This window comes from Sarcophilus harrisii, chromosome 3 (genome assembly GCF_902635505.1).
Source record: "Sarcophilus harrisii chromosome 3, mSarHar1.11, whole genome shotgun sequence".
NCBI classification, from domain to species: domain Eukaryota; kingdom Metazoa; phylum Chordata; class Mammalia; order Dasyuromorphia; family Dasyuridae; genus Sarcophilus; species Sarcophilus harrisii.
The window spans coordinates 604,543,663-604,571,619 of NC_045428.1; the positions used below are offsets into that span (position 1 = coordinate 604,543,663).

Here is a 27,957-nt window from a genome sequence, read left to right on the forward strand (position 1 = left end):
CTGCCCTCCCGGGGGGCACCTGAAATCAATCTTCTGGAAAGCTGCCCCGCGAGCACGGAGGGACCCCGGGGGGCCGAAGCCCAGTCTCGCCGGGAGCCCACGGGCCGTTCCGCCCATTGGCGGCGCTCAGGGCAGTGCGGGGCCCCTGGCTGCCGCGTGGGGGCGTCCGGACGGGCAGGGCCTGCCTCCCCCCTCCGCGCTCTGGGTGTTCATAGCGGATAGGGACGGCTCAGGGCTGCGGGGACCCCCGGGGGCGGAGTGATTCCCATTTTCCCGAAGGGGAGACTGAGGCACACAGAAGCGCAGGGAATAGCCCGCCCCCCCCCCCCCACAAACGTCCGAGGCCGCGTTTGAATCGTTGCCTTCCAGACTCCAGGGCCTCATCACATCGAGAATAAAGCGCTTTGCCTATTAGAGGAAAGTAGTGACGTCACAGTTATCGCACTTATCGCGATTAGCTCCCGCGGGTGGAGGAGGGGCGCTACCGTTATCGCGCCGACCCATGAAATGACTAACTGACAAAGTTGCCACAAACTTTTTATTATTCTGATAGCGTTACAGTCGTGGGTAATTGCTAATAAACCACCAAATAAAATCCGCGTTCCTCCCGGGGCCCGTTCCCAGCGTTTTCCTCCCTGGCCTCGCCGGCGCCGCGCGGGGTCTTGGGAAATGTAGTTTTCCAGGGGAGGCCTAGAGGCGCCGGCGCATGGGCACACACCCTTTTGGAAGCTGTTCCTCTCGAAGGCCCGGCCCGCACACCTCCAAGGGCAGGGGGAGGGGCTGAGGGAGACGGGCGGCTGCAAGAGCCAATGGAGTTGCGCTCCGGGCGCCAGGGGGTGGACTCGCGAGCGAAAGTTTTCCCTCCTAGAGGGAAGTGGGGCGTCGAACTCGGCGGGCGCGCTCCCGGACCCGCAACAGCCTCGGTGAGCGAGCCTCTGCCTCAGTTTCCTTTCTCGACCGCTGGGATCGGGCCCCGTACACCGGCTCCCCCTCCCCCCGTTTTCCCTCCCCCCAAATGAGAGGGGGAGGACTTGGCCTCGAGCTCGGGGAGACGGTCCCGCCTAATGAGGCCTCCGGGGGCCGCGACCCCGCCCGGAGGGGGCGGGGCCCTAGGTTACCGCCAGTGTCCAAGCAATGCGCTCTTTATTGGTTCAGCACCTTGTCACGGGGCGCGTCTGTCCCGCCCTGCCCCGCCCCGCCCCACCCCCAGCTGCCCTACCTCCCCCTCGCCGCCCCTCCCCTCACTCACTCTCACTTTCACTCTGCCTCCCCCTCACTCTCTCCCCCCAGCTCTCCCTCACTCTCACTCCTTCCTCTCCTCCCTCTCTTTTTCTCTTCCCTCTCCCTCCTCCCTCTCCTTTTCTCCCCCCTCCTCCCTCCCTTGTACAGAGAGGGCACGGGCTGGGCCTGATCCTGGGCCTGACCTGGCCGCTGTCCTTTCAGGGTCCGGTTGGCCTTGTGTGAGGCAGGTGACAACTTGGTGCTGGCCACAGGGACGAAGGTCCTCTGGTCCCCTGGCCCCCCTTTGGTGAGAACGGGACCCCCAGAGTCTGCGAGAACATGGAGCAGCCCCCAGAGAGCGGTGAGTGGCTTGCCAGGCTTGGCCCCTCAGTACCTGTACCCCCTCTTCTCCCCAGTCTCTGGGGCCTTCTCTGCCTTGTACCCCTTTCCTCCCCAGACTGGGGAGGTTGTCTCCACCCTGTATCCCCTTCTCTCCCCAGTCTCTGCTTGTATACCTTCTCTCCCCAATCTCTGGGGGCCTCCTCCACCCTGTACCCCCTTCTCCCCCAGCCTGGGGGGCCTCTGTCCTGTGCTCCCTCCTCCCTCGTCTCTGGGGGCTTCCCTCCTCTCCCCAGCCCTGCCCTTGTTTCTCACTTTTGCCCTTCTGAATGGTGTGGTCATGGCTTAGAGGCGCTTGGGGGGGCGGCACTTCGGGCCCGGCTCTCTGCAGGCACAGAGTGAACCCTCTCGCCTCCATGGGCTGGGTCATGCCCAGAAGTGGGATGGCTAGGAGGGGGCCCTGCAGTGACTGACTTTGCCTAATTCCCCATGGGGCTCCACCAACAATGCACCCGTATATGTCTGTTCCTGCCACTTTTCACCTTGTTCTTGGTGATTCAGACCTTGCTTTCATGTGGTTCCCCCTTCTCCCCCCCATTTGTTGGGGGGATCTGCACCCTGGTCTCTCTGGCTTTGGGTCTGGATGCTCTGGTCACTTTGTATCTCATCCTGCCTCACTGACCATGAGGGAGCTCGCTGAAAGAGCTGACGTGCACTGGGTCAAATGGAAGGGGCCCCCCCGGGATGGGGAAGGTGTGGCGAGACCCCCGGCCGTCAGTGACCTTCGTTTGGTCCACAGAGGCCGCTGAGATGCGGGGACGGATTGGAGCCAGCCCGGTAGAGAAGGTCATTGAGCCGGAGGAAGACTCAGGTGAGTGGGGCCCCTTGGCAGGATGGGGAGCGCAGCAGATGGGGGCAGGCTGCAAGTGGGCAGTGTTGTACTGCCCCACGCTCAGCCAGCCCCCAGGGCTGCTCTTCCTTCCATTAACAACCGTTCCTATTTACCCTTATTAGTGCTAATTGCCTAATGTGAATGCGAATCCTAACTTAGTCCTTTTAGTGCCCTTTGCCCTTACTACCTCCAGTAATACTATGGCCATTATGACCATGAATTTCCATGACTACTCACTGCCTCTACCACCACCTCATTCCACTAGTAGCTACTCCCACTGCTCTTAGCCACCACCATGACCACTTCTCATAATACTGTCCCAACCTACTAAGTGCTATCACTGCCACCTCTCACTGCTAACTTACAAGCGTTAGTCCTACTGAGTGCTCTTCACTTCCACTGCCCTAGTACTTTTAGTAGCCCCAATCCCACTAGCCAACTACTAACTGCCACTGAACACATTAGAACCAACTGCTCTAACTACTATTGCTACTATTTGGTACCATGATTAACTACTATTAGTAGTAATATTACTAACTCTTGATTGTCCCCACCTACTTAGTATCACTAGGAACGTCATTACCACCAATGACTACTGTTATGACCACCATTACTATTACCTAGTACCATGATCAACTACTGTTACTACTTTTAACTACTCTCCTCTCCCATAGCTCCATACTGCTACAATACCACTACTTACTACTGCCATTCTTATTGTCCCTTACTACCACTGTCACTTTACTGTCACCTCGCAAAGTATGACCACTACTGTTAGTACTTTAACTACTCTTCTCTCCCACTACTCCATGCTACTGAGTGACTACTTCATACCAGTCCTAGTAGTAGTTAGTAGCAACTCTTACCTGCTGCGCCTAGCTCCTATCACTAGTAACACCATCCCTACCTACTACTAACCACCATTTTTACTGTCATGTAGCACAAAACTACTACTACTATTACTACTTTTTACTACTCTTTTCTCTTACTACTCCATACTGCTGAGTGACTTACTACTTCATATCAGTACTACTAGTGCTATAACTTTTAGTACTTGCAATTCTTACCTGCTGTTCCTAGCTCTTTTAATTAGTAACACCATTTCTACTTACTACTATCTGCCATTCTTACTGTCACTTAGCACAACTACTTCTATTGTTACTACTTTTAACTACTCTTCTTTCCATACTACTGAGTGACTATCACTTCATACCAGGACTAATTACTGTTAGTAGCAACTCTTACCTGCTGTTCCTAGTTCCTATCACTAGTAGCACCATTACTACCTACTACTAACCACCATTCTTACTGTTACTACTTTTAACTACTTTCCTCTCCCATAGCTCCACACTGCTACACTACCACTACTTACTACTGCCATTTTTATTGTCCCTTACTACCACTGTCACTTAACTGTCACCTCGCAAAGTATGACCACTACTGTTACTACTTTAACTACTCTTCTCTCCCACTACTCCATGCTGCTGAGTGACTACCACTTCATATCAGTACTAATAGTAGTCTTACCTGCTGTGCCTAGCTCCTATCACTAGTAACACCATTACTACCTACTACTAACTGCCATTCTTACTGTCACTTAGCACAACTACTCTTCTCTCCATACTGCTCCATACTGCTGAGTAACTACCACTTCATACCAGTACTAATTACTGTTAGTAGTTAGTAGCAACTCTTAACCTGCTGCTCCTAGATCCTATCACTAGTAATACCATTACTACCTACTACTAACCTCCATTCTTCCTGTCACTTAGCACAACTACTATTACTGTTACTTTTAACTACTCTTCTTTCCCACTACTCCATACTGCTGAGTGACTACCACTTCATACTAACTACTGTTAGTAGTTAGTAGCAACTCTTACCTGCTGCTCCTAGCGCCTATCACTAGTAACACCATTAGTAGCTACTACTAACAGCCTTTTTACTGTCCCCTAGTACAACTACTATAACTACTATTGCTTTTACTTAGTATTGCCACTGACTATTCTGACTGATGCTTCTACACACTTCCACTCCCTCGGACCACTAGTACTAACTATAGCATTATCTGTTGGCTACAGACTAGTAATAGTAGTGCCTGCTGCCTCCAGCCTTGAGCTCTGCCCACTGTCCTCTCTGGGCAGCCCTCTGGCTGAGCCTTTCCCTAGCATCCCTGGGACGAGCCCCCACAAGGGGCAGGAAAGAGGGTGGAGATGTGGTTGGGGTTTACAAAAGAACAAATTGTCAGCTCGAGGGCTGTCAGGTTAATCTAGGTTCAGATTTCACATTCAGCAGGCACAGACTAGGGAGGCCTAGAAGTTGATTGCTGATGTAAACAATAGTAAAAAGACTTGTAGTGAAAACTATTACACAACTTAACAGACAATCATTATCACGATATAACAAAGACAGAGAACAAATATAACATACATCGTCACTAATTCGGGAAACATCAACTCTGGACCCTTCAGCCCCAAATCAGGCTGCTGGTATACCCCAAATTGGGAAAAATCCCAGGCAAAGTGGCCCCTCCTTGGGTGAACGACCCCCTCTCTAAGGGGTTTATACACTGAGAACAAAGAAGGCACTACACCCAGTTTATTATTTGATAAACAACACCTGGACAGAACAGCTCCCCAGATATGGGCTCTTCCATCAAGGAGAGTGCTTTCTTCATTCCCTTATCCCAGCTGGCTTCACTCGGGGAACTGACCAGGTTTCAGAGTGAAAAACATGCCCTCAAAGGAAGGCCTTAAATCGAGCACAAGGAAACGTGCTCGGCTTTTCCTGTGGCTTCCGGTGTCTTAACAAATAATCACAAGCACGTTCTCTTGTTCTCGGCACGAGGTTATACAAAGGGACCTGACCTTCAAGGAGAGATCCCTTACAAATCACAGAAAATATCCCAAGGATGTGGTCTATTAGTAAGATTTTTTACAGTTGGGGAAGGGACCCGCTCCAAGTCCCAGGTAGCACCCAGTGCTACCATATCCAGGGTAGTCAAATGACAGAGATGGAATTTGAACTCGGGTCTTTGACCTGGAAGCAGCAAAGGGGCGCCACAATGCATAGAGTGCACAGCTCAGTCAGTAAGACCTAAATTCAAGTCCAGCCTCAGTTAGTCATTGACTAGTGCTTGCCTGCCTCAGTTTTATCACCTGTAAAGGGCATGAAAACAGTACCAAGGTGCTATGCAAACCATAAATGCCAGCTATTAGAGATGGCCGCCTCCCAGCGTGGGGCTCCTTAGCCACCTCCTGTCTGAGTGAACATTGGGGGTACTCAAATTTTTAAAATCCCCTTGCTTACCAGTGCCATGAAGAAGGGCTGTCCTGTGGGCATCATGGCCTTTGTGAAATGAAGCCCAGACTCAGCTCATGTGCCAGCTTGGTGGTTTTATGTCTGTAATCATGGGCCTTTTTTGACTTCTGTCCACAGATCCCAGGCAGGGTCTGTTGACCCTAGTTAAGAACTATGGGTTTTTGTTTTCACCTAGTCCATAAACATTTATTGGGCACCTATTATTTTCCAGGTAGTGTGCTAACCAATGGAGATACAAATGTGTTAAAAACAAAACAAAACAAAAAACCAAACTAGTCTGTGCCCTCAAGAAGCTTATAATACAATTCATTAAGGGAAGCTGAAAAGAGTTGGGGTGATGAAAATAAAGAGGCTGATATTTATGGAGTTAAAACCAAGCAAAGCAACTGATGGGGAATTAAGTCAGCTGGAAATGGTGATCCTTCTGTAATGTGAAGCTTTGGGAGGACTTTATTGCTCTGGCCTCCAGCCTATTCATGTGTAAATGATCCTGATCAATTAAGAATAGAATTTTATCACTTTGATTTATTCTCTCTAAAATGTCAGTGTTCCCTGATCCCGTTCCAGACATGCACTTCCATTATTGCAAATTTGTGAGCATTTTAGGTAGCCACCACACACTACAGCTTAAAGCCTATAAGAACCTTGTAGGTAACCAAAAACAAAACAATAGCAACAAAACTCTCTAGATTTTTCTTATGTAAACTGCTGGTAACATGTCGCCCTGTTCTACAAGTGATTAAAAAAAAATAGCTTCCCCCCTGCAAAGTACATGCAGAGATAGTTTTCAACACTCATCCTTGCAAAACTTTGTGATTCAAATTTTTTTTCCCTCTCTGCCCCCCCACCTCCTCCCCTAGACAGCAAGTAATTCAAAATAGGTAAAACACATTCAATTCTTCTAAATATATTTCCATATTTGTTATGCTGCCCAAGAAAAATCAGATCAAAAGGGGAAAAGGTGAAAAAGAAAAAAAAAAAATGAACAACAAAAAAGGTGAAAATACGATACTGTGATCCACATTTGGTCTTCATAAGTTTTATCTCTGGGTATGGATGGTTCTCTTCACTTCAGATCTGTCGGAACTGGCCTGAATCATGTCATTGTTGAAAAAAGCCACGTCCCTAATACATTGTTGGTGGAGTTGTGAAGGAATCCAGCCATTCTGGAAAGCGATTTGGAACTATGCTCAAAAAGTTATCAAACCTGCATACCCTTTGATCCAGCAGTGTTTCTACTGGGCTTATATCCCAAAGAGATCATAAAGAAGGGAAAGGGACCTGTATGTGCCAAAATGTTTGTGGCAGCCCTCTTTGTAGTGGCCAGAAACTAAGTGGATGCTCACCAATTGGAGATTGGCTGGGTAAATGGTGGTATATGAATATTATGGAATATTATCGTTCGGTAAGAAATGACCAACAGGATGATTTCAGAAAGGCCTGGAGAGACTTACACGAACTGATGCTGAGTGAAATGAGCAGGGCCAGGAGATCATTATATACTTCAACAACGATACTATATAATGATCAATTCTGATGGACCTGGCCATCCTCAGCAACGAGATGAACCAAATCAGTTCCAAGGGAGCAGGAATGAACTGAACCAGCTACACCCAGTGAAAGAACTCTGGGAGATGACTTAAGAACCATTACATTGAATTCCCATTCCCTCTATTTTTGCCCGCCTGCATTTTGGATTTCCTTCACAGGCTAATTATACAATACATCAGAGTCTGATTCTTTTTGTACAGCAAAATAACGGTATATGTATACTTATTTTGTATTTAATTTATACTTTAACATATTTAACATGTATTGGTCAACCTGCCATCTGGGGAAAGGGGGTTGGAGGGGAAGGAGGGGAAAAATTGGAACAAAAGGTTTGGCAATTCCTGTGCTTATACTTTGTAAATAAAAAGCTAAAATTTAAAAAAAATTTAAAAGATTTTCCACTCAAAAAAAAAAAAAAAAAAAAGAAAAAAAAGAAAGAAAAAGAAAAGAGCCACGTTCATCAGACTTCGTTATGGTACAGCCTTGTTGCCGTGTACAATGATCTCCTGGTTCTGCTCATTTCACTCAGCATCAGTCTCTCCAGGTCTCTCTGAAATCTTCCTGCTGGTCGTTTCTTATGGAACAATAATATTCCATCACATTCATATACCAGAACTTTTATTCAGCCATTCTCCAACTGATGGGCATATATTCAGTTTCCAGTTTCTTGCCACTACCAAAAGGCTGCCACAAACATGTTTGCACATGTGGGTCCCTTTCCCTCCTTTAAGATCTCTTTGGGATAAGCCCAGTAGTAACACTGCTGGATCAAAGGGGATGCACAGTTTGATAATTTTTTGAGCATAGTTCCAAATCGCTCTCCAGAATGGCTGGATCAATTCTCAACTCCACCAACAATGCATCAGTGTCCCGGTTTTCCCGCATCCCCTCCAACATTTGTCATTATTTTTTCCTGTACCTTAGCCAATCTGACAAGTGTGTAGTGGTATCTCAGAGTTGTCTTAGTTTGCATTTCTCTGATCTACAGTGATTTGGGAGAACCTTTTCATATGGCTAGAAATAATTTCCATTTCTTCATCTGAAAATTCTGTTCATATCCTTTGACCATTTATTATTGGAGAATGGCTTGAATTCTTAGAAATTTAAGTCAGTTCTCTGTATATTTTAGAAAATGAGGCCTTTATCAGCAACATTGGACGTAAACATTTTTTCCCCAGTTTTCTGCTTCCCTTCTAGTTTGGCTGCATTGGTTTTGTTTAATTTAATATAATTGAGATTATCCACTTTGTATTTCATCATGTTCCCTAGTTCCTGGCCTGTGAATTGTAGCATTCACCCCCATGGAGGCCCCTAGATCGCAATCCTGCGGTCCTGGCCCTCTGCTCTCAGGAATTTGAGTGGAACATGAAGGCTACTTCAGGAAAGCCCTGTCCCCACCCCTGCCCCCACCCGTAACCTCTGTTTCTCCGGCTTTTTTCGTGACATAGATGACAGGAGGAGGTACAGAGCCTGGATGGCGGAGAAATTTAGTTCCCTGAGGGCCGGAGACTCTTGGCCCGGAGAGCGGGAGAACTTCCTGTACGGGCCCACCACGCTGCTGTTCTCCCGCACCTGCGCCAAGGTCCGAGTGGTCATCGGAGAAGAGGGTTCCGAGCTCCCCCCTGGCGAAGGGCCACCCTTCAGCGAGATCCCCGGCCAGGCCGGGCAGCTGGCGGCCCTGTTCCAGCCCTACGAGAGGACTGACCGGCGACCCAACACCGTGGTGCTGCAGGGGCCCATGGGCATCGGCAAGACCGTGCTGGCCAGGAAGCTGATGCTGGACTGGGCCCACGGGCACCTCTGCCGGGACGTGTTCCAGTACGTCTTCTACTTCAACCTCGGCGACATGGACGGGACGGCGGAGAAGAGCATGGCGGAGCTGATCTCCGGAGAGTGGCCCAGCCCCCCGGTCCCCGTCTCCGACATCCTGTCGCAGCCCCAGAACCTGCTGTTCGTCCTGGACGGCCTGGAGGAGCTGAAGCCCTTCCTGGATGGGCCCGAAGCCGAGCTGTGTCGCGACTGGAACGAGCCCCGGCCGCTGGCCAGCCTGCTGCAGGGGCTGCTGCGGAGAACCCTGCTGCCCGAGGCCTGCCTGCTGCTGGTGGTGCGGCCCTCGGGCTGGGCCCGCCTGGCGCGCTGGCTGGGCTGCCCGCAGCTGGTCGAGGTCCTGGGGCTGTCCAAGGCCGACCGGGAGGAGTACTTCCACCGCTTCTTCGGGGACCGGGCCAGCGCACGCGCCGCCCTGGCCACCGTGCGGGACAACGAGACGCTGGCCACCCTGTGCCGCTCGCCGCTGGTCTGCTGGCTGATCTGCACGGGCCTGAAGCAGCGGCTGGATGACGGGCAGGACCTGAGCCAGGGCCCCCTGACCGCCACGCGCCTCTACGTGTCCTATGTGACCGGGCTGTTCCGCGGGCGCGCCGCACCCCAGGAGGGCCAGCTGCGGGCCCTGTGCCGCCTGGCGGCCGACGGCGTGCTGGCCCACGCCACGGGCTTCGACACCAGCGACCTGCAGCGGCACATGCTGACCCCGGCCGACCTCGAGCCCTTCCTGAACACCCACATCATCCTGGGCCGCGCCGGCGGCTACGCCTTCCTGCACCTGACCCTGCAGGAGTTCTTCGCGGCCCTGTACAGCGCCATGGAGGTGACCCGCAGCCCCTCGGCCGCGCACTCGGTGCAAGACCTGACCACCGAGCTGGAGAAGTACTCGGGCGTGGACACGAGCTTCCTGAGCCTGGCCGTGCACTTCCTCTTCGGCCTCCTGAACCCCGAGTGCGCCCGCCTGCTGGACGCCGAGCTGGGCTGCCGCCTGTCGCCCCAGCTGCGGCGGGACCTCCTGCTGTGGGCCGCCGTGTTCAGTGGCTCGGCAGCCCCCTCGCTGCGCGCCCTCTCGCTGCACCACTTCTTCTTCAGCCTCTACGAGACACAGGACGCGGCCTTTGTGGAGGAGGCCATGGACCACTTCCGGGACCTGCAGCTGGTGCTCTGGAGCAAGGTGGACCTGCTGGTGTCCTCCTTCTGCCTCTGCCACTGCCGCCGGCTCGAGAAGCTGGTGCTCCACCTGCAGAGGGAGGTCTTCCACGAGCAGGACCCCGACGACCCGGAGTCACCCACGGAGGCCGAGGCTGGGTGAGCGCGGCGGCCTGGCGGGGGGCGGGAGGCCGTCTAGACTCCCCCTAGAGGGGTGGGGGCACCTCCCCTGAGTATGATGGGGCTCATCCCCCTAGTGAGGTGGGGCTCCTCCCCCTAGTGAGATATGGGGCTCCTCCCCCTAATGAGGTGGGGCTCCTCCCCTGTGAGGTGGGGCTCCCCTCCTTAGTATGATGGGGCTCCTCCCCCTAATATGATGGGACTCTTCCCCAGTATGATGGGGCTCCTCCCCCTAGTGAGGTGGGGCTCCTCCCCTTAGTATGATGGGGCTCCTCCTACTTGAGTGACGGGGCTCCTCCCCCTAGAATAGGGTCCTCCCGGTAGAGTGGGGCTCCCCGCAGCGACTTTGGGACCTGGCCCGGGCTCCCCCAGCCGCTTTCCAAGCGTCCCTTTTCCCTTCGTCCAGGCCCCAAGCTTTGGACCTCATCGCCTCGCGCTGGAAGGCGCTGTACACCGTGCTGAGCACCAACGCCACCCTGCGGGAGATGGAACTGAGCTTCTCTTCCATGAATGACCTCTGCATGAAGTGCCTGAGTGACCAACTGAGCCATCCCGACTGCCACCTGCACACCCTGAGGTGAGGGGCGGGGAGGGGCGGGGGGGGGACCCGGGGAGGAGGCTGGGGGACCCGGGGAGGAGATGGGCTCAAAGCTGGGCCCTCAGGGAGAGCCCACCCAGTGAGCGAGGGAGCTGAGGTTGGAGCCGCCAGTGTAGACGGCTTTCCCAGGTGTCGGTGGGGCGCAGAGTGCGATAGCTTGGGGGGGTGCTTTAAACACTGGTGAATTCCCTGGGCATCCACCCCAGTCATTTTGGGGGACGACCCTCCTTTTTCCTTCTTCCTGGAATTGCCACCTTTGGAATTTCCCTCCCTCCTGGGTGAGAGTGCGAGATTTGTCAGAGGTTTTCTGTGGAAGCCTCCCAATGGGGCTGCCTCCGTTCCTCCTCCATCAAACAGGGAGCCCAGTAGTGCCCCCCACCCAGTGTGGGTGTGAGGAAGTGGGGGGCAGAGTATTTGTAAAGGGCTTTGAGAACCTTAAATGGCTGTTAGTCCTCCCTCCCTTATCCCTTCCCCTCCTCTTTCTCTTCTTCCTTCCCTGCTTCCTCCCTTCCTTCTTTTCTTCCTCACTCCCTCCCTGCCTTCCTTCTTTCCCTTTTTCCTCTCTCTCCCCTCCCTCTCCTCCCTTCTTCCTTTTCTCCCTCCTTCCTCCCTTCCTTCTTTCTCCCACCTTTCCTTCTTTCTTCCCTCCCTCCCTTCCTTTTCCCTTTCCTCTCTCCCTTTTCTCTCTCCCCTCCCTCTCTTCCCTTCCTCCTTCCCTCCTTCCTTCCCTCCCTCCTCTCCTTCCCTCCCTCCCCTCCTTCCTTTTTTCCATCTTCCTTGTCTCTCTTCTAGCTGTTACCCGATCTACCAGTAGCTTTGGGCCGAGCCCCAAACGAGATGAGTGGGGGGGGCAGTGTTGGGGAACAATGGGCCACTCCAGGGGAGGCCCTGGTGGAGGCCGAAAGGAACAAAGGGCCTCCTGGGGCCTCCCTCCCTGCAGGATCAGGCAGACCGCCTTTGTCCCCTTTGCCTGTGGAGACTTCCCGCTGGCTCTCATCGGGCACCAACATCTCATATGCCTTGACCTGGATCTTCAGCTGGGGGATGATGGGATGAAGCTGCTGTGTGAGGCTTTGAGACACCCCCAGTGTAACCTCCAATATCTGAGGTGAGTCTTCCTCGAAACCTGCCCCGCTCTGCCCCCCCCCGCTTTCCCCACCTTCCCCGTGCCCTTTTTTGGGTGGGGAAGCACCCATGACTTGCCAGCCGTGGCTCCTTAATGAGACCAATGATGAAAGAACAGTGGGGGATGGCAAAAGGAAGGCTGGTCTCACCTCAGGACGCAGACTCCCCTCCCCCCAGGGCCGGAAGCCACCCCGCAGAGGTCTCCCCAGTGCTCTTGCCGGGATCCCCTGGGGCTGAGGATGAACTCAGTGGCTGGCACAGAGTGGGTGCTTAGAAATGATTGCCCAGGGGCCAGCTGGCACAGTGGGGAGAGCACCAGCCCTGAGATCAGGAGGACCTGAGTTCAAATTTGGCCTCAGACACTTAACACTTCCTGGCTGTGTGAGCCTGGGCAAGTCACATAACCCCAGTTGCCTCAGGGGGAAAAAACTGCCCTTGCAAAGGCCTTCTTAGGCCTCCCTTCACCCTGTAATCAAGAGTTGCCGGGGTCCGCCTGGCATTTTGGGAGCCTGCTTGAAGCCTCCCCATCCTCGGCCCCAGGACCGAAGGGTTTATTGACAGGATAGGACTTTGGTGGCTGGGGTGGGCGGGAGACTAGAACAGGCAGGTCCCCACCTGCTAGCGCTGTGGTGGGGGTCTGGGGAGCAATTAGGAAGGCCTGGAGAGGGGAGTCGGAGCAAGGGGGGGAATTTGAGGGGTGCTGCCGAGGCGAGATCCTCATATGGCTGTGGGGGTGAGTGCACGGCACGCCTCAGTCGGGGGTGTCCTCGGCATCAGGAGGGGAGAAGAGGGAGAAGTCGGCCAGGAGAGCGTTTGTTTTGGGGGCATGGAGGCTCAGGTGATTGGAGGCAGTTGGGGAGGGGCCAGAGGAGGGTCTCAGGGGCCTGAGAGTTCTCAGCTGAGAGGGGATCGCCCAATCCGTGGGACTGATGGGATAGTGGGAGGAGCCCCGAGGGGCACCCAGGGTCAGAGGGCCCGACCTCAGGCCGGAGCCAGCAAAGGAGAAGGACATCGGGGTAGGGCGGTTTTGGTGGGTGGCGCTCAGGAGGGCAGAGAAGCCACAGGACCAGTTATGGGCTGCAGGTCGGGGAGCTCCAGACGCAGCGGGAGAGAGGGGAGAGGCTGAAGATGAGCCAGAGAGGGGGATGAGGGAGGGGTGGGATGGAGGGGCTGCCTCGGGAGAGGAGATGGGAGCCATGGAGCCATGGCACGGCCACGGGGCCTCTTGGGTGAATGGGGCTCGGAGCTGGGAGAGTGGGGCTTTGGAAGTGCCGCTGAGGAGGAGAATAAGGCTGGCCCAGGGTTGGCCGCGGCAGCGAGGGCCCAGCTGTTTAACAAGTGGCTCAGTCAGAATGGGGCAGGATGTAGGAGGGACCATGGCAGGGATCTAAGACAAGCTGGGAACATGAGAAGGGGATTATAACGTAAGATGAGGGCATCCAGAGGTCACAGTGGGGCGAGGAGCAGAGGGACGGCCTGGAGAAGCCACGGAGGGGATGGGCAGTTATGGAGAGGCAGAGGGAGCCCAGGTGCCCCTACATGGGGCTTGTACAAGTGTGAGCCTGGAGATGGTCCATGTGTGAGGCAGAGTAGCTCATTGGTTAGGGGCTTTGAGGGAGAGTCTGCCTACGAGTCTCCTGGGATGAGGGCAGGAGTTGGGGAGGAGAGAAATGTTGGGAACCAGGGACCAAACACATGGAGGGAGGGAGGGGAGATACGGCTCCAGGACTGTGACTGGGGAGGAGCTGTGAGGGGCAGAGGCTACTGAGCGCTGGAGGAAGGGGGGCTCTGGAAGCAGCAGGGGGGAGCCTGGACCAGTGAGGGAAGAGGGGGCAAGGAGGGTCCATCTACAGCTTTTGGAAGGGGGGAGTACATGGAAGGAAGAGGAGAGGAATAGATTAAGTTGAAGGTTGTTAATGGAACAAGCATCCCAGAGGGCACAGAGCCTGGGGACTTTGGGGAGGGAGAGTGGGGGGGTGATGGGAAGTTGGGGGGGTGATGGGGGCACGTTTGGGTCGTCATCTGCGAGGGTGGAGAGTCACCGGGATGGGAAGGGTGTGACCAATCACTCCCCATCGAGTGAAGGACCCTGGGAGGCCCCCGGGGAGTTTGGGTTGGCGCAGGAGGCTGCGCAGGTGGAAGATGCCCAGCTCCATTCATGCCCCTGGTTGCCTCCCATCAGGGTTGCGCTGTGCCCGGCGGGAGATGCGAGGCTCAGGGCACCCTGGGTGTGAGGGCTTCTCACTGCAGAGGTGCTGAGGAGGGGGCGGCAGAAAGTGTCGGGGGCAGGGAGCTGATGCTGAAGCCTGCGTTCAGATTCCAGCTGGTGCCCCAGTGACAGGGAGCCCTTCACCCCTTGGGGGAGCCTGAGCTGAGGACCATGGGGTGTCCCTCTCGGCCCACCCCGGGGCGCTCGGCTGCTTCCTCCCTCCTTCGGGAGTCTTCCTTCCTCTCCCAGCCTTCTCTCTGCTTCCTAGCTCTCTCCAGTGTCTCCCTCATTAGTCCCCAGTCCCCTCTTGCCAGTGCTGCCCTTTCTCCTGCCCAGGACAGTCTCTGTTCAGAAAAGAAATAAAAACATGGGGTGGGGAGGTAGGAAGGAGGGGGGAGGGGGGTGGGACAAGGAGAGAAGAGACCAAGGGCAGAGGGAGAGGAGACGGAGACAGGCAGGACAGAGATTTGAACAGAACCTCAGACACACACACGGGAGACGCAGCAGAACGGGAGGGGAAGGAGGAAGAGGGGAGGAGTGGGAAGGGAAGGAGAGGGCGGGGAGGCAGAGAGGTGGGCGACCCGTGACGCTTGCTGTTCACCCCCCAGGCTGAAGAGCTGTGCCCTCACCAAAGCTTGCTGCCCAGACCTGGCCCTGGCCCTCACCTGCAACCAGAGCCTGAGCCACCTGAACCTGGAGGGGAATCAGCTGCTGGACAGCGGCGTGCAGGTGCTGTGTGAGGCCCTGAACCGGCCCGAGTGCCACCTCCAGAAACTGGTGTAAGTAGCCACTCCCCCGCTCCCGGACCGGGGGCAGGCTGGGGGTTGCGGGACTTCTTGGGGTGACCGTGATTCTCCCACCTGGGAAATGGCGCCATGGCCCCCACGGGCCGGGCATCCGGGAGGACAGGATAAGGCTGGGGGAGGCAGCGAGAGCTGCGGTCAGACTTGGAAGGCCAGCGCACGGAGGACGGGCCAGCCTTGCCCAGCTCCAGGGGTGCTGATGACGGACCCGGAGGTTGATGGACGGGGGGTGATGGCGGACACATCCAGTGATGGTGACTTTGGGTCGGCACTCGTAGACACCGAGTAGTGCAGTGTTCACCCTGTGAGGTTGCAGAGGGGAGTCGAATTAGATGAGCCCCGTTACGTCTTGGTGGTCTTAAACATGCATGGAAATAGGGAAAGAATGCACCGAGGAGGGCAGGAGAGGAAGGGGGAGGGAGGTTGGGGCAACAGCCTCTCACGTATTCGGGATGAGTGAGTAGACTTCGCTGCAAATGGAGGGAACGGGTGCAGGGAAGCCTGACCTGCATCAAACCGGTCAAAGGAGACCCTAAACAGAAATGCGTTTCCCTCGGCAGAGAAGTGGGAAGGGAGAGGAGGAAGAGATGGGGGAATGGCGGGGGGGAGGTTAAGCCCTAAACAGAACAAACTCTGAGGAGCAAAACCTTTAGAACGGGCCTTTTTTGGTGGCAGAGCTGGAGAAGGGGCTGTCTCCTTTGGGAAATGACTGAACAAGAGCCTATGAATGTTGAGGGGCGCACTGGTGCCGTGAGCAGTTGGGAATGGAGTGGGTGCAGGGCAATCTGGGCAGCTTCTGTGCACGGAACCCCGGGGCAAAGTCCCTGCGGTCTGGGAGAGCCTTTTGTGGCCCCATCACACGATTCCAGGAGACTGATGACGGAGCTTTTGTGGCTGACGGGGACGGGTGCTGTGCTCCACAGTCAGGTTTGGATCAGGGCTTTGGTTTTGCCCCCTGTTTTTGAGGGGGAGTGGAAACAAGGGAGAAGAAAAGGGAGGTTTTTTGCTAATTAAAAGTTAAGAAACAAACCAGGATGGTTGGTCCAGGACTGCAGAATAAAAATGTCCTGAAAAAGGGAAGAGCACAGAGCCACAAAATTGGTCCACGAACTTGGCTAACTTGAGGCCAGGAAGCAGTGATGGCAGGGAGCCGGGCCGATCGGGCCCCCAGACTCGCCGCCTTCTCCCCCGGAGCCGGGCCGATCGGGCCCCCGGGCTGCATTCTCGATAAGCTGTCTGGCGCTCTTCTTGTGGAGGAGACAGAGTCACATGCTCCAGATGCCGTCCCATTGGCGATTGGATGGATGGGACTCACAAGATCATGGACCTTCTGGGTTGTCTGAGCCTCTAGTCTTACAGATGGAGAAACTGAGGCCCAGAAAAGTGCCATCCAGGAATCACAGCCAGGGACTGCACTTGGGAGGTCCTGACTGCTGAGATCTTGGGCCGCATTGAGGGGCTCAGCCCTAGGGAGTGGGGGAGGGTCCTCCTCGGAAGCTAGCTGAAGTGAGTCCAGAGGATGGGCCTGGAGGGGGGGACATCGGGGCAGCGGGAGGAAGTGGCTGATGGTAGCATCTGAGGGATCCTGTGTGGAGGAGGGGGTCGTACTTGTGTCTGACCCGAGCAGTGGGGGAAGTAGCCAAGGCAGGGGATGTTCGTCAGCAAGCTCCCCCCCTGTGGGGGCCCAGAGGTGGCTGCTTCGGGGGTGCCTCACTGGAGACGCCGCTTCCCCCCTTTGCTCCTTGCCTCCAGCCAGCCCCTTCCGTTCCTGTTTCCTTGTCCCTCCTCCATAGAAGGCCCAGGATCATTTCCCACCTCTGTGTGTGCCCCTTGCAGGTTGGCAGGATGTGGCTTGACCGACAGTGGCTGCCAGGATCTCTCTGCCACCCTCACCGCCAGCCGGAAGCTCACCCACCTGTGCCTGGCCCACAACAGCCTTCGGGACGAAGGCCTAAAGATTCTGAGCACAGCTTTGAAATGCCCCGATTGCCCCCTCCAAAAACTAACGTAAGGCCTCAGGGCTGTGCCCTTTGGGGCCCTGGGGGGGGCCTTCAGGAGGATCCTCAGGGGTCCTGGGGGGGACATTCAGGAGGGTCCTCAGGGGCCCTGGGAGGGCCTTCAGGAGGGTCCTCAGGGAACCCTGGGGGGGGGCCTTCAGGAGGGTCCTTGGGGATGGGAGCAAGGTCATACCCTTAGTTGTTTGGACTCATCTCTGGCAATGGGACAAGTGCTTCTGGGTCCTTATGTAGGAGCTGCCCTAGTGTGCTGGAGCACACTAAGGGAGGAGGAGGGACAGGAGGAGGAGAGGAGGAAGGAAGAAGAGGGAGGGAGGGAGAGAGGGAGGGAGGGAAAGAATAGGGCCAGAGTTGACACAAAGGCCAGAGCCCTCTCCAAGAGGGAAGAAGGGGGCAGGCCTCAGGGTGAGGGGGACGTGGTGCCCCCAGATGGGGAGGAGCTAGAAGGTGGCCCTGTCCTCATCCTTCCCAGCCGGGGGAGCCCCGGGTAGGCAGAGGGGTGGGCACCCCAAGGTCGGCCCCGGCCTGCCCTTGCCTGGCCCGTGGTGTTCCTCAGCTTGGCGGGGGCAGGCAGGGGCAGGGAGGGGCAGGCAGGATTCTCCATCTCCTGCGGCCCTTCTCAGCACCTTCTGGCCCTCGTGGGCCCTCGGGTCTCTGTAGCCGACACCGGTGCTCCCTAGGTCACCCTCACAGGAGCCCCTGGCTGTCCAGAGCACCCTAGGAAGGAGCCCGTCTCCCTTTGCTGTCTGGGGGGCCCTCGGCGGCGTGACCGGCCCTCCCCGCCACGCGGGTGGGGGCGCGCCAGGGCCCACATGGACGTGCCTTTGTTCTAGTGAAGCCCAGGGGCAGAGGGCGGTTCAGGTTTCGTTTTTGGCTCCCACAGGGTGGGGGTCCCTCCCCGGGACAGGCCCCCCACCCATGGCACCCCTGCTTCAGCCTAAAGCTGAGTGGAGGGGGGGGTTGCTGAGGGTTGGGTTGGGGGCCAGCGTAGGCCAGATTGCCGGGGCTGGGGCCTGAGTGAGAGCCCCCTCCCCAATATGGGACTGCTCAGTCCCCTGGGGGGGGGATGCTGGGATGGGAGGAGGGGGTGGGGGGCTGCAGGGACCTGGCGCCAGGCTCAGTTGGGGTGAGCATGTGTCCTGGCCCGGCCTGCAGGTTGTGGAGCTGCGGGCTCACCGCCGCGGGGTGCCAGGATCTCGCCACTGTGCTCCTCAACAACAAGAACCTGACCCACTTGGACCTGGGGGAGAACGACCTCGGGGATGACGGCATGAAGCTGCTGTGCGCTGCCTTGGCGCAGCCGCAGTGCAGCCTTCAAGCCTTGGAGTAAGCCCCTGCCATCTTCAGCACTTACATAGCACCACTGCATGCAGGGGCTGTGGGCGGGGGTTACCGCAGCCTCCACGTGCGCCCCTGTCCTCGCCGGGCTTGCCATCTGGCGAGGGAGCTCCGGCCACGCCCCCGGAGGGGGGGAACTGAGGTGCAGGGGAAGGGCTCAGGGACTCGGCCTTGGGCTCCCCCTCACTCTGGCCTCTCCCACAGCGTCTTGGTCTGCTTCCTCACCGAGGCCTGTTGTCAGGACCTTGCGGACGCCCTCATCCTCAACCGGAACCTGCACAGCCTGAACCTGGGTCACAACGCCCTCAAAGATGAGGGGGTCAAGCTGCTCTGCAAGGCCCTGAGACACCCCGACTGTCAGCTCCAGAGGCTCGGGTACACCAGGGGGCCAAAGGGACCATGGCATGTTTCCTGGAGGGGCAGGGGGACCATGGCGTGCTTCCTGGGGACCATGGCGTGTTTCTTGGGGGGGCCAGTGGGACTGCAGCATGTTTCTGGGGCCACTAAGACTGTTAATTCCTGGGGGGCAGGGCTCATACTTGCACAGGCCTTTGTATTGGCTGGTAGCTGGTAGCCGTCCTCCATTCCCCAAGAGGGCCAACATAGCGTCACTTTGTGAGTCGGGTTACCATGTGTCCGGCGTGGCCAATTGGGCCAACACGGGCTTTGGTACCTTGGGTTATGGCTTGGACGTGGTCCCTATGAAGGCTGTGGGGCTGGAGCCTTAAGGGAAAGGGGGAACCGTGGGCCTTGGGTAAGGAGGGGGAAGGCTGAAGGGGCATCCAAGGTCACGAGATGGCAAGAGGGCAGAAGCGATGGGCAGCTCCACTAGCTGAGCGTGTTCAGTGGGAGCCATGTTAACTCAAGGGGCCGTGGAGACAGCTTGGCTAGAGGGAGGCTCTAGGGAGTGCGCAGAGGGCTGCAATCTGCACTTAGGAGTGGAATGGGTGAGCCCTCCCAGGGTGGCGAGAGAGAAGGGGCCAAGCACGGGGTGAGAGGATGAGGAGAAGCTGGGGATGAGGGCCAGAAAACCATCTATGACCTTGGATGAGGGAACTTGTGAGCACATGGAGCCTCTGACTGGTCCGCCCCTTCTCCCTGGAGCCCCCAGCCGGTCTGCGCCCTCTCCCCCGGGCCTCTGGCCAATCCACACCCTCTCCCCGGGGCCTCTGCGCCCTCTACTCACGCTGGCCACACGGCCTCACTTGTGTCCCTCGGGCAGGCTGGAGAGGTGCCAGATCAACACCGCCGGCTGCCAGGACCTCTCCTCCGTCATCCTCTGCAATTCGAGGCTGAAGAGTCTGAACCTGGCCCAGAACGCCTTGTGGGACGAAGGGGTGAGGCTGCTGTGCGAGGCCCTGGAGCGGCCTGAATGCGGACTGCAGCTCCTGGCGTAAGTGCCCAGCAAAGGCGGCGGTTGGGGGGCGGATCCTGCTTGGACTTTGTCTCCCTGCCCCAGTTTAATTAATGTTCCCTGGCCATTTTTGTGCACTCTAATTAATGTTCCCTGGCCAGCTCCAATGTGCACTCCAAAAGTGTCTAATGTTCCCTGGCTGGTCCCAGGGTACCTTGGAGAGGTGTCTAATGTTCACTGCCAGCCCCAGTGCACCTTGGAGAAGTATCTAATTACTATTCTCTGGCTGACCCCAGTGCACCTTGTAGGTGTCTAATTAATGTTCCTGGGCAGCCCCAGTGCACATCAGGGGTGTTTAATTAGTGCTCCCTGATTGCCCCAGTGTACCTCGGAGGTGTCTAATTAATGTTCTCTGACTGGCCTCAGTGTACACCTCAAAGGTGTCTCATTAATGGTCCCCCGCTGGCCCCAGTGTGCTTGAAGGTGTCTTAGTGTTCCCCGCCCTCCCGGTGCACTTCGGAGGTGTCTAATTAGTGCTCCCTGCCAGCCCCCTTCCCAGCACTGACAGCCCCTCTCCCCCCCCTCCCAGGCTGTGGAAGGAGGCATTCAGTGAGGACGCGCAGCGGATGCTGAAGGCAGCCGAGGAGAACCGGCCGCAGCTGGTCATCACTGGCGACTGGTACAGTCACGAGCCCGAGGAGTTCGGCTTTTCCTGGTGGCTGGAGACCTGACCCGCTCCCCTTCCCTGCCCCCGCCCCCATCCTCAGTCTGTCCCAGGGGCCCATGGGAGCAGCGGGTCCCCAGCGCGGCACATGTGCCCTGCAAGACCCCCTTCAGCCCTTGGCGGGTACGCGGTGCCCACACCCTTCTTCCTTTGGACATCTTCAAGGGTGAATCAAATACAGACTGATTGTTTTTCTCTGCATTCAGTGTGCTTGTGTGAGTTGTGGTGTGCGCCTGTGGGTCCGGGCCGGGCTCCGGCTCCCCTGGTGTGGCTCGGCCTTGCGGACCCCTGCGAAATCTCCCTCCCCTTCGCTCACGTCATCCTCACGAATCACCCCCCCCCCCAGAGCTGCTCCAGGGGACCTCAGACTGGGAGAGTTGGGGTCTTGCTTTTCCCAAATGTTGATGATGGGTCCTGGCTCCCACACAAGTAGCTCAGGGTGGGAAGGGTGGCCTGCCTCCTCTCCTGAGAATTCAGGGGTTCCCAGGAGCCTCTAAACACCAGAATGATTGTCCTTGGGAGCGAGGGCCATCCCACAGGGTCAGCGGCCCCTTCGAGGGCAACTAGTTTGGGCCTCCAGAGAGGTAGCCGACCTCCATTGGGCCCAGAGGGGCCCCCCCCAGCTGCTCATCCCCAGCATGTGAACCCCTTTGTAAGGGGGATAATCCCACCAAAGGGGCAGGTTCTGGAACTGTGGCACCCTTTCTGTGGCTGCTGTCTCGGGGCTTTCCACAGCCAGGAAAAGGGGGTCTGGGAGCTCTCCCCTTGGGCCCCAGGGTTCGTAAGCAGATCCTGGCCCAATTGCTCTCAGGGACTCTCCCAATCCCCTCCGCCCATTCTCCCCTCCCAAGGATCTCTGGGAAAAGGCAAAGGCTCATTAGAGCGAGCCAAAGGGGGATCAAAGAGCTCGTTGTCTCTACCAGCATGAGGAGGGGCCCAGAGATGAGGCGAACGAGCAGGGCCGCCACTGGCCACTGCAGGAGGGAGCGTGCCCAATGGGCGCCGCCTCCTCCGCCATCCCCCACATGCACAATTGCTAAGGGCGGCTTCATAGGTCTGCAGAGGGCACCGGGGACCCATCATTTCCCCGTCATTTAGGAGCAAAGAGTGATTTTGTGGGGAGCTCGTGACCCCGCCAGCAAAGCGAGTCCTGGCCCTCGGTCAAGTATTTGTTTATATAATACTTTCATTTTTTCTTTGAACAATTTTGAGATCCCAGTGGAGTCAGAAGAGGGGTCAAAGTGAACTTTTTTTGGTTATTTTTTCCTCCTTTTCTGTTCTTTCATAAAATCACTGAATATGGAAATAGGTTTTACACGATTGTGCCCGTGTGACCCACATCAAACTGCCGGCCCTCTTAGCAAGGAGCGGCACAAGCGGAGGGAGGAATTGGAACAGAATTTTAAGCCAATGTTAAACATCGACTTCGTGTAACTGGGGAAATTATACACGGACTATACACGGGCAGCCACACGAAACATTTCCCTATTAGCCATATTGTGGAAAACCCCCAAAGCAAAAAGCTATTGTTATTCTATATTAAAATATGTTATATATAATTAAAACAAATGCTGAAAATAATAAAGTTATGGGAACCACCTGCTAGTGGTTGCTGGGGATATCGGCCATGTTGTGGCAAACCCCAAAGCAACAAGTTACTGATATTATGTATCAATATATATTATACATAATTAACACATATATTAAAAATAATGTTACGGGAACCACCTGCTAGTGGCTGCTGGGGATATCGGCCATGTTGTGGCAAACCCCAAAGCAAAAAGTTGTTGATAGTATGTATCAATATATATTATACATAATTAACATATATATTAAAAATAATGTTACAGGAACCATGTGCTACTGGCTGCTGGGGATATTAGCCACGTTGTGGAAAAACCCCAAAACAAAAAGTTATACATTAAAAAACTTATATATAATTATATTAAAAATAGTTATGGGAACCACCTGCTAGTGGCTGCTGGGGATATCAGCCACGTTGTGGAAAACCCCAAAGCAAAAAGTTACTGATATTATGTATCAATATATACTATACGTAACTAACACATATATTAAAAATAATAAATGTTACGGGAACCACCTGCTAGTGGCTGCTGGGAATCTAGTTCTGACCAGCAGGAGGGAATCCCTTTCATGTGAGAAGATAATGATACAAGGAGACTGGGGGGCAGGAGCAGGCTCTGGACTCCCTCTTCTGGCCTCCCATTTATTCCATTCCCAATTCACAAGCAACATCTGGTCAGGAAAGGCTGATTTGCAATCCCTTCAGGGGTGTTGGGATTCACAGCTGGGGGCATTTTGGGAGAACCCGTGGCCCCTTAATGGTGCAGGGCTTTTAATCCTTTACAAGCTTTCTGGGTTTTGCACTTGGGCGTGGTCCTTAAATAAGAGTGAAAGTCTGCTTGAGTCTGCCCTGGAGCCCATGGGGCCCAAGAGTCCTTGGGAATGTCCATTGTACTGCTAAGAGCGAAGTGATCAGCAGCTGGGACTGTCCAGTGACTGCTGGTTCTGGTCCCTTGCTGCTGTCCGGTCTGACAACTCCTGAGCCCATGGTGGTGGTGGGGTGTTCTTGGCAGATGCTGGAGGGGGGATTGGCCATTTTTAGCTCAGTTTACAGGTGAGGAAACTGGAGCAAACCTAGTTAAGAGTTGGCCAGGGTCGCCCAGCTTAGGAAGCGACCTGAAGAGCAGTCTTGGAGATCCCAGTCCCCGACTCACTCCATGCACTGCTCCACCCAGCCGCCGCCGCCTCTGAGTCTCCTCAGGCTTTTCTAAGCACGTGCTCCCCAGCATTTCTTATGACACAATTTTATGACACAACCTACTCCACTGATTGACACTTATCCCTTCACTTTCCAATTCTTTGCCACCACAGAGTGTGATGACTGCGTATTTTAAAATCAGCCGGAATTAGGAATTCAGGTTAGGGGAAAATATTCAATCTTTATTCTCAGTAAAGAAAGATCGGAGGTGGAAGGGAATCAGCAATAGTAATGTGTGCAGCTGAGTCAAGAAGCTAGCCAGGCCAGAAGCCACAAGACCAGCTGTTGGAATCTTTACAAACTGTTAAGCCATTGGAGTTGATAGAGACAATAATTATCTAATTTGGCCTGGTTCAATATGATTGATTTGATCTTAGAAGGAGATATTTTGGGCCAGAACTTGAAACAAGGTACTAAGTACAACTGATAGAAATGATGCTTGTGTTCACACCTTTAGAGAGCTCATAAGTATCTAAGTCCTCAATGGAGTTCACACATTTGGGAGATTTCAGGGCTTAGATATCCGAATTCACCCCTCCCTTGAAGTTCTTAGGGCCAGAGAGCATGCTGGGAGATATTCCACAATCCCACTCTCAGAGAAGTAGCATAAATACAGCTCTAGTGAGCCACTCGAAAGAGTTACTTGGGAACATTCCCAGGGGTGAGAGAGGAGTACTCTGGGAGGAAGCCTACAAGCCCTATCTCCGAGGCAAGAGAGATTTCATTGCATCTTCTACCTTGGTGCTGGCTGGAGTCGGAAGGACAAACCTTTGGATTTGGAGACATTTGGAGGGAGCTCTTGGAACCAAGCATCGTTTCTATCAGTTGTACTTAGTACCTTGTTTCAAGTTCTGGCTCAAAATATCTCCTTCTAAGATCAAATCAATCATATCGAACCAGACTAAATTAGATAATTATTGTCTCTATCAACTCCAATGGCTTAACACTTTGTAAAGATTCCACCAACCAGCAGCCACCAGAACAGAACCCAGCCGTCTCCCCCAGCCTCTCTTCCTGCCCCCCCCCTGCCTCCACCCACCAAAATCGTCATTTCCTATACAACACATCAGGACTTGCACAGAGAGTGGGTGGGGGCCATTCTTTATCCAAGCATGTATATTAGTAGAGTATGGTCCAATTACTATTTAGCCTCATGTGCTTGGAACCTCAGTGCATCAACTCAAGCCTCAGCCCATTACAACAGAGCAACTTGCTAGAAATCCTTCCATACCTTCCTCTAGCCTTTTCCTTTTCTTTGATCTCTCTGGGTTAGGGATGTAGGAGCAGTATCCCTTAAGTCTTAGGACTCATAAGCTTATTTCCAAATTGCTCTCCAGAATGTTGGTGATGTATAAAAATGCTGAGGATTTATACAGGTTTATTTTGTATCCTGCAACTTTGCTAAAGATGTGAATTGTTTCTAATAGCTTTTTAGTAGAATCTCTTGAGTTCTCTAAGTATACCATCATATCATCTGCAAAGAGTGATAATCTGGTTTCCTCATTACTTACTGTAATTACTTTTAATCTCTTTCCCTTCTCATTACCAAAGCTAGCATTTCTAATACAATATTGAATAGTAATGATGATAGTGGACAACCTTGTTTCACTCCTGATTTTATTGGGAATGGTTCTAGTTTGTCCCCTTTACATATGATGCTTGCTGATGGGTTTAAATAGATGCTACTAACTGTTTTAAGGAAAAGTCCATTTATTCCTATACTCTCTATTGTTTTTAATAGGAATGAGTGTTGAATTTTATCAAATGCTTTTTCTGCTTCTATTGAGATAATCATATGATTTTTGTAGTTTGGTTACTGATATAGTCAATTATGTTGATAGTTTCCCTAATATTGAACCAGCCCTGCATTCCTGATATAAATCCTACCTGGTCATGGTGTATTATCCTGGGGATGATTTTCTGTAATCTTTTTGCTAGTATTTTATTTAAGATTTTAGCATCAATGTTGATTAGGCAGATTGGTATATAATTTTCTTTCTCTGTTTTCATCCTACCTGGTTTAGGTATCAGTACCATGTCTGTGTCAAAAAAGGAATTTGTTAGGACTCCTTCAATCCCTATTTTTTCAAATAGTTTATATAGCAATGGAATTAATTGTTCTTTAAATGTTTGGTAGAATTCACATGTAAATCCATCTGGTCCTGGGGATTTTTTCTTTCTTTTTTTTTTTTTTTTAAGAATACCCCATATATATATAGATTTATAGCTTTTTATTTACAAGATATATGCATAGGTAATTTTTCAGCATTGACAGTTGCAAATCCTTTTGTTCCAACTTTTCCCCTCCTTCTCCACCATCTCCTTCCCCACATGGCAGGTTGACCAATATATTTAAATATGTTAAAGTATAAGTTAAATACAATATATGTATACATTCCAAACAGTTAATTTGTTGTATAAAAAGAGTAGCACTTTGAAATAGTGTACAATTAGCCTGTGAAGGAAATCAAAAATGCAGGTGGACAAAAATAGAGGGATTGGGAATTCTATGTAGTGGTTCATAGGCATCTCCCAGAGTTCTTTCCCTGGGTGTAGCTGGTTCAGTTCATTACTTCTCTATTGGATCTGATTTGGTTCATCTTCATTGTTGAAGAGGGCCACATCCATCAGAATTGATCATCATATAGTATTATTATTGAAGGTGTATAATGATCTCCTGGTTCTGCTCATTTCACTCAGTATCAGTTCATGTAAGTCTCTCCAGGCCTTTCTGAAATCATCCTGCTGGTCATTTCTTACAGAACAATAATATTCCATAATATTCATATACCACAATTTATTCAGCCATTCTCCAAGTGATGGGCATCCATTCAGTTTCCAGTTTCTGGCCACTACAAAGAGGGCTGCCACAAACATTCTTGCACATACAGGCTGCTTCTGGGGATTTTTTCTTAGGGAGTTGATTAATAGCTTGTTCTATTTCTTTTTCTAAGATGGGACTGTTTAACCAATTTACTTCTTCCTCTATTAATCTGGGCAAGCTATATTTTTGTAGGTAATCCTCAATTTCATTTAAGTTAACAAATTTATTGGCATAAAGTTGGGCAAAGTAATTCCTAATTATTGCTCTAATTTCCTCTTCATTGGTGGCGAGTTCTCCCTTTTCATTTTTAAGACTAACAATTGTAATGTTCTCTTTTCTAAATTATAATCGTTCTCCGCGAGGAAGTTTCTTGGGGAGCTTCTGGAGGCAGCCTTAGTTTCAGTTCTGTTCAATAATCACCTCAAATGCAGCCAGCTGTTAAAGTCCAAAACCTTTATTTTCTCTTTCCTTCTCATGGGGCTTGGCTAGCTTTCTGGAAGCCTTCCGAATCTTGGTTTTAGTGTTCTCCACAGGACAGCCTGCCACCTCTTCTCTGTCTTGCTTCATTCAGCCCAACTGAATCCTGGCTTCTCAATCTCCCAGAGTGCTCTTTGGCCCTGAGAGTGTCTTGCTTATATGCTGCACACTGACTATACTTCAATCATTAATTACACCACTAGGAAACCATTATTTGTTGTAGGATTAAATCAATGGTAATTTAGATTTAACTATTGTCTCCTCTATTCTATTTAGTACCTTCTTTCAAGTTCTGGCCCATAACATCTCCTTGTAGGATCAGATCAATTGCACTGTCTTAGTACCTTGTAAGAATCATAACATCTCCCGTTTTCTTTTGATTTAGAACATAGGTGGTCATAACTTCCCTAACTTCTCAAGGAGGTGAGAACCCCCAAAAAGAAGGTGATCATGCCTTCCCTGACTGCTCAAAAAAGGAGTGAAAACACCATAAAAAGGAGGTGATCATTCCATCCCTGACATCTCAGAAAGGGAGATGAAAACACCAAAGGAAATGGGAAATCAAATCAGATTAGGGGATTCCTGAAGGGGCTCACTTGAAACAGGTACACATAAATCCATCAGTATGGAATGTATTACACATAATTAGATAAATTACATAAGCACATAGTAACATAACACAGGCTAGAAGTGATGTAACAAATAATATGAATCAACATGAGAATTTATACATGTCCATAAGTTCTAGAAATAGTCCAAAAGAAATCTATTGTCCATTAGTTCATGTGCCAGGAATCCAATGATTCCTGCCTGTTTTCAAGTCCTGCAAGATCTTTATCAATAATTTTTCATCTCAAGGAATCCAATGATTCCTGCTGGGTTTCAAGTCTTGCAGCAGTCTCATTATTAGCCATGCTCTTTCAGTGTCAGATGTTTCTTAGATCTTCTACTTTATTTTTGAAGGTTTTCTCCTTTTATGTCTCTCTCCAGATGTTCATTGCCACCCATCTGTTTCCTTCTCCATCTGTAGGAATTCAAGCAAACCCTCTCTCCCTGGCAGTTAACCTATCTAATTCCCTTCTATTTACCACTTTTAGGATTTCTCATCATCATCTGGCAATTACATTGGAGCTGTTTGCACTGGATACTGCCCTGTTGGTTTAAAAAGTCTGTATTCTCCCCAATTGTAATCCCTTTCTGCTATCTGATTGCTTTTTTGCTGATTGATCAC

At 52.9% G+C, this 27,957-nt stretch overlaps 1 protein-coding gene across 2 annotated transcripts; it reads left to right on the plus strand.

The window, feature by feature from the left end:
- Positions 1-512: 512 nt before the first annotated feature.
- LOC100919594 (NACHT, LRR and PYD domains-containing protein 14) lies at positions 513-20,844 on the plus strand. Of its 2 annotated transcripts, XM_031963531.1 has the most exons (12): positions 513-923; positions 1,444-1,582; positions 2,360-2,431; positions 8,773-10,456; positions 10,884-11,054; positions 12,016-12,183; positions 15,018-15,188; positions 17,049-17,219; positions 18,383-18,553; positions 18,770-18,940; positions 19,788-19,958; positions 20,509-20,844. In XM_031963531.1, exons 2-12 carry the CDS (start codon positions 1,561-1,563, stop codon positions 20,648-20,650), a joined length of 3,114 nt encoding a protein of 1,037 aa, XP_031819391.1. In that variant the 5' UTR covers positions 513-923; positions 1,444-1,560; the 3' UTR covers positions 20,651-20,844. The 2 variants fall into 2 exon arrangements, with proteins under 2 accessions (XP_031819391.1, XP_023357093.2); XM_023501325.2 differs by lacking the exon at positions 513-923 and having other exon boundaries at positions 1,296-1,582.
- Positions 20,845-27,957: the final 7,113 nt, after the last annotated feature.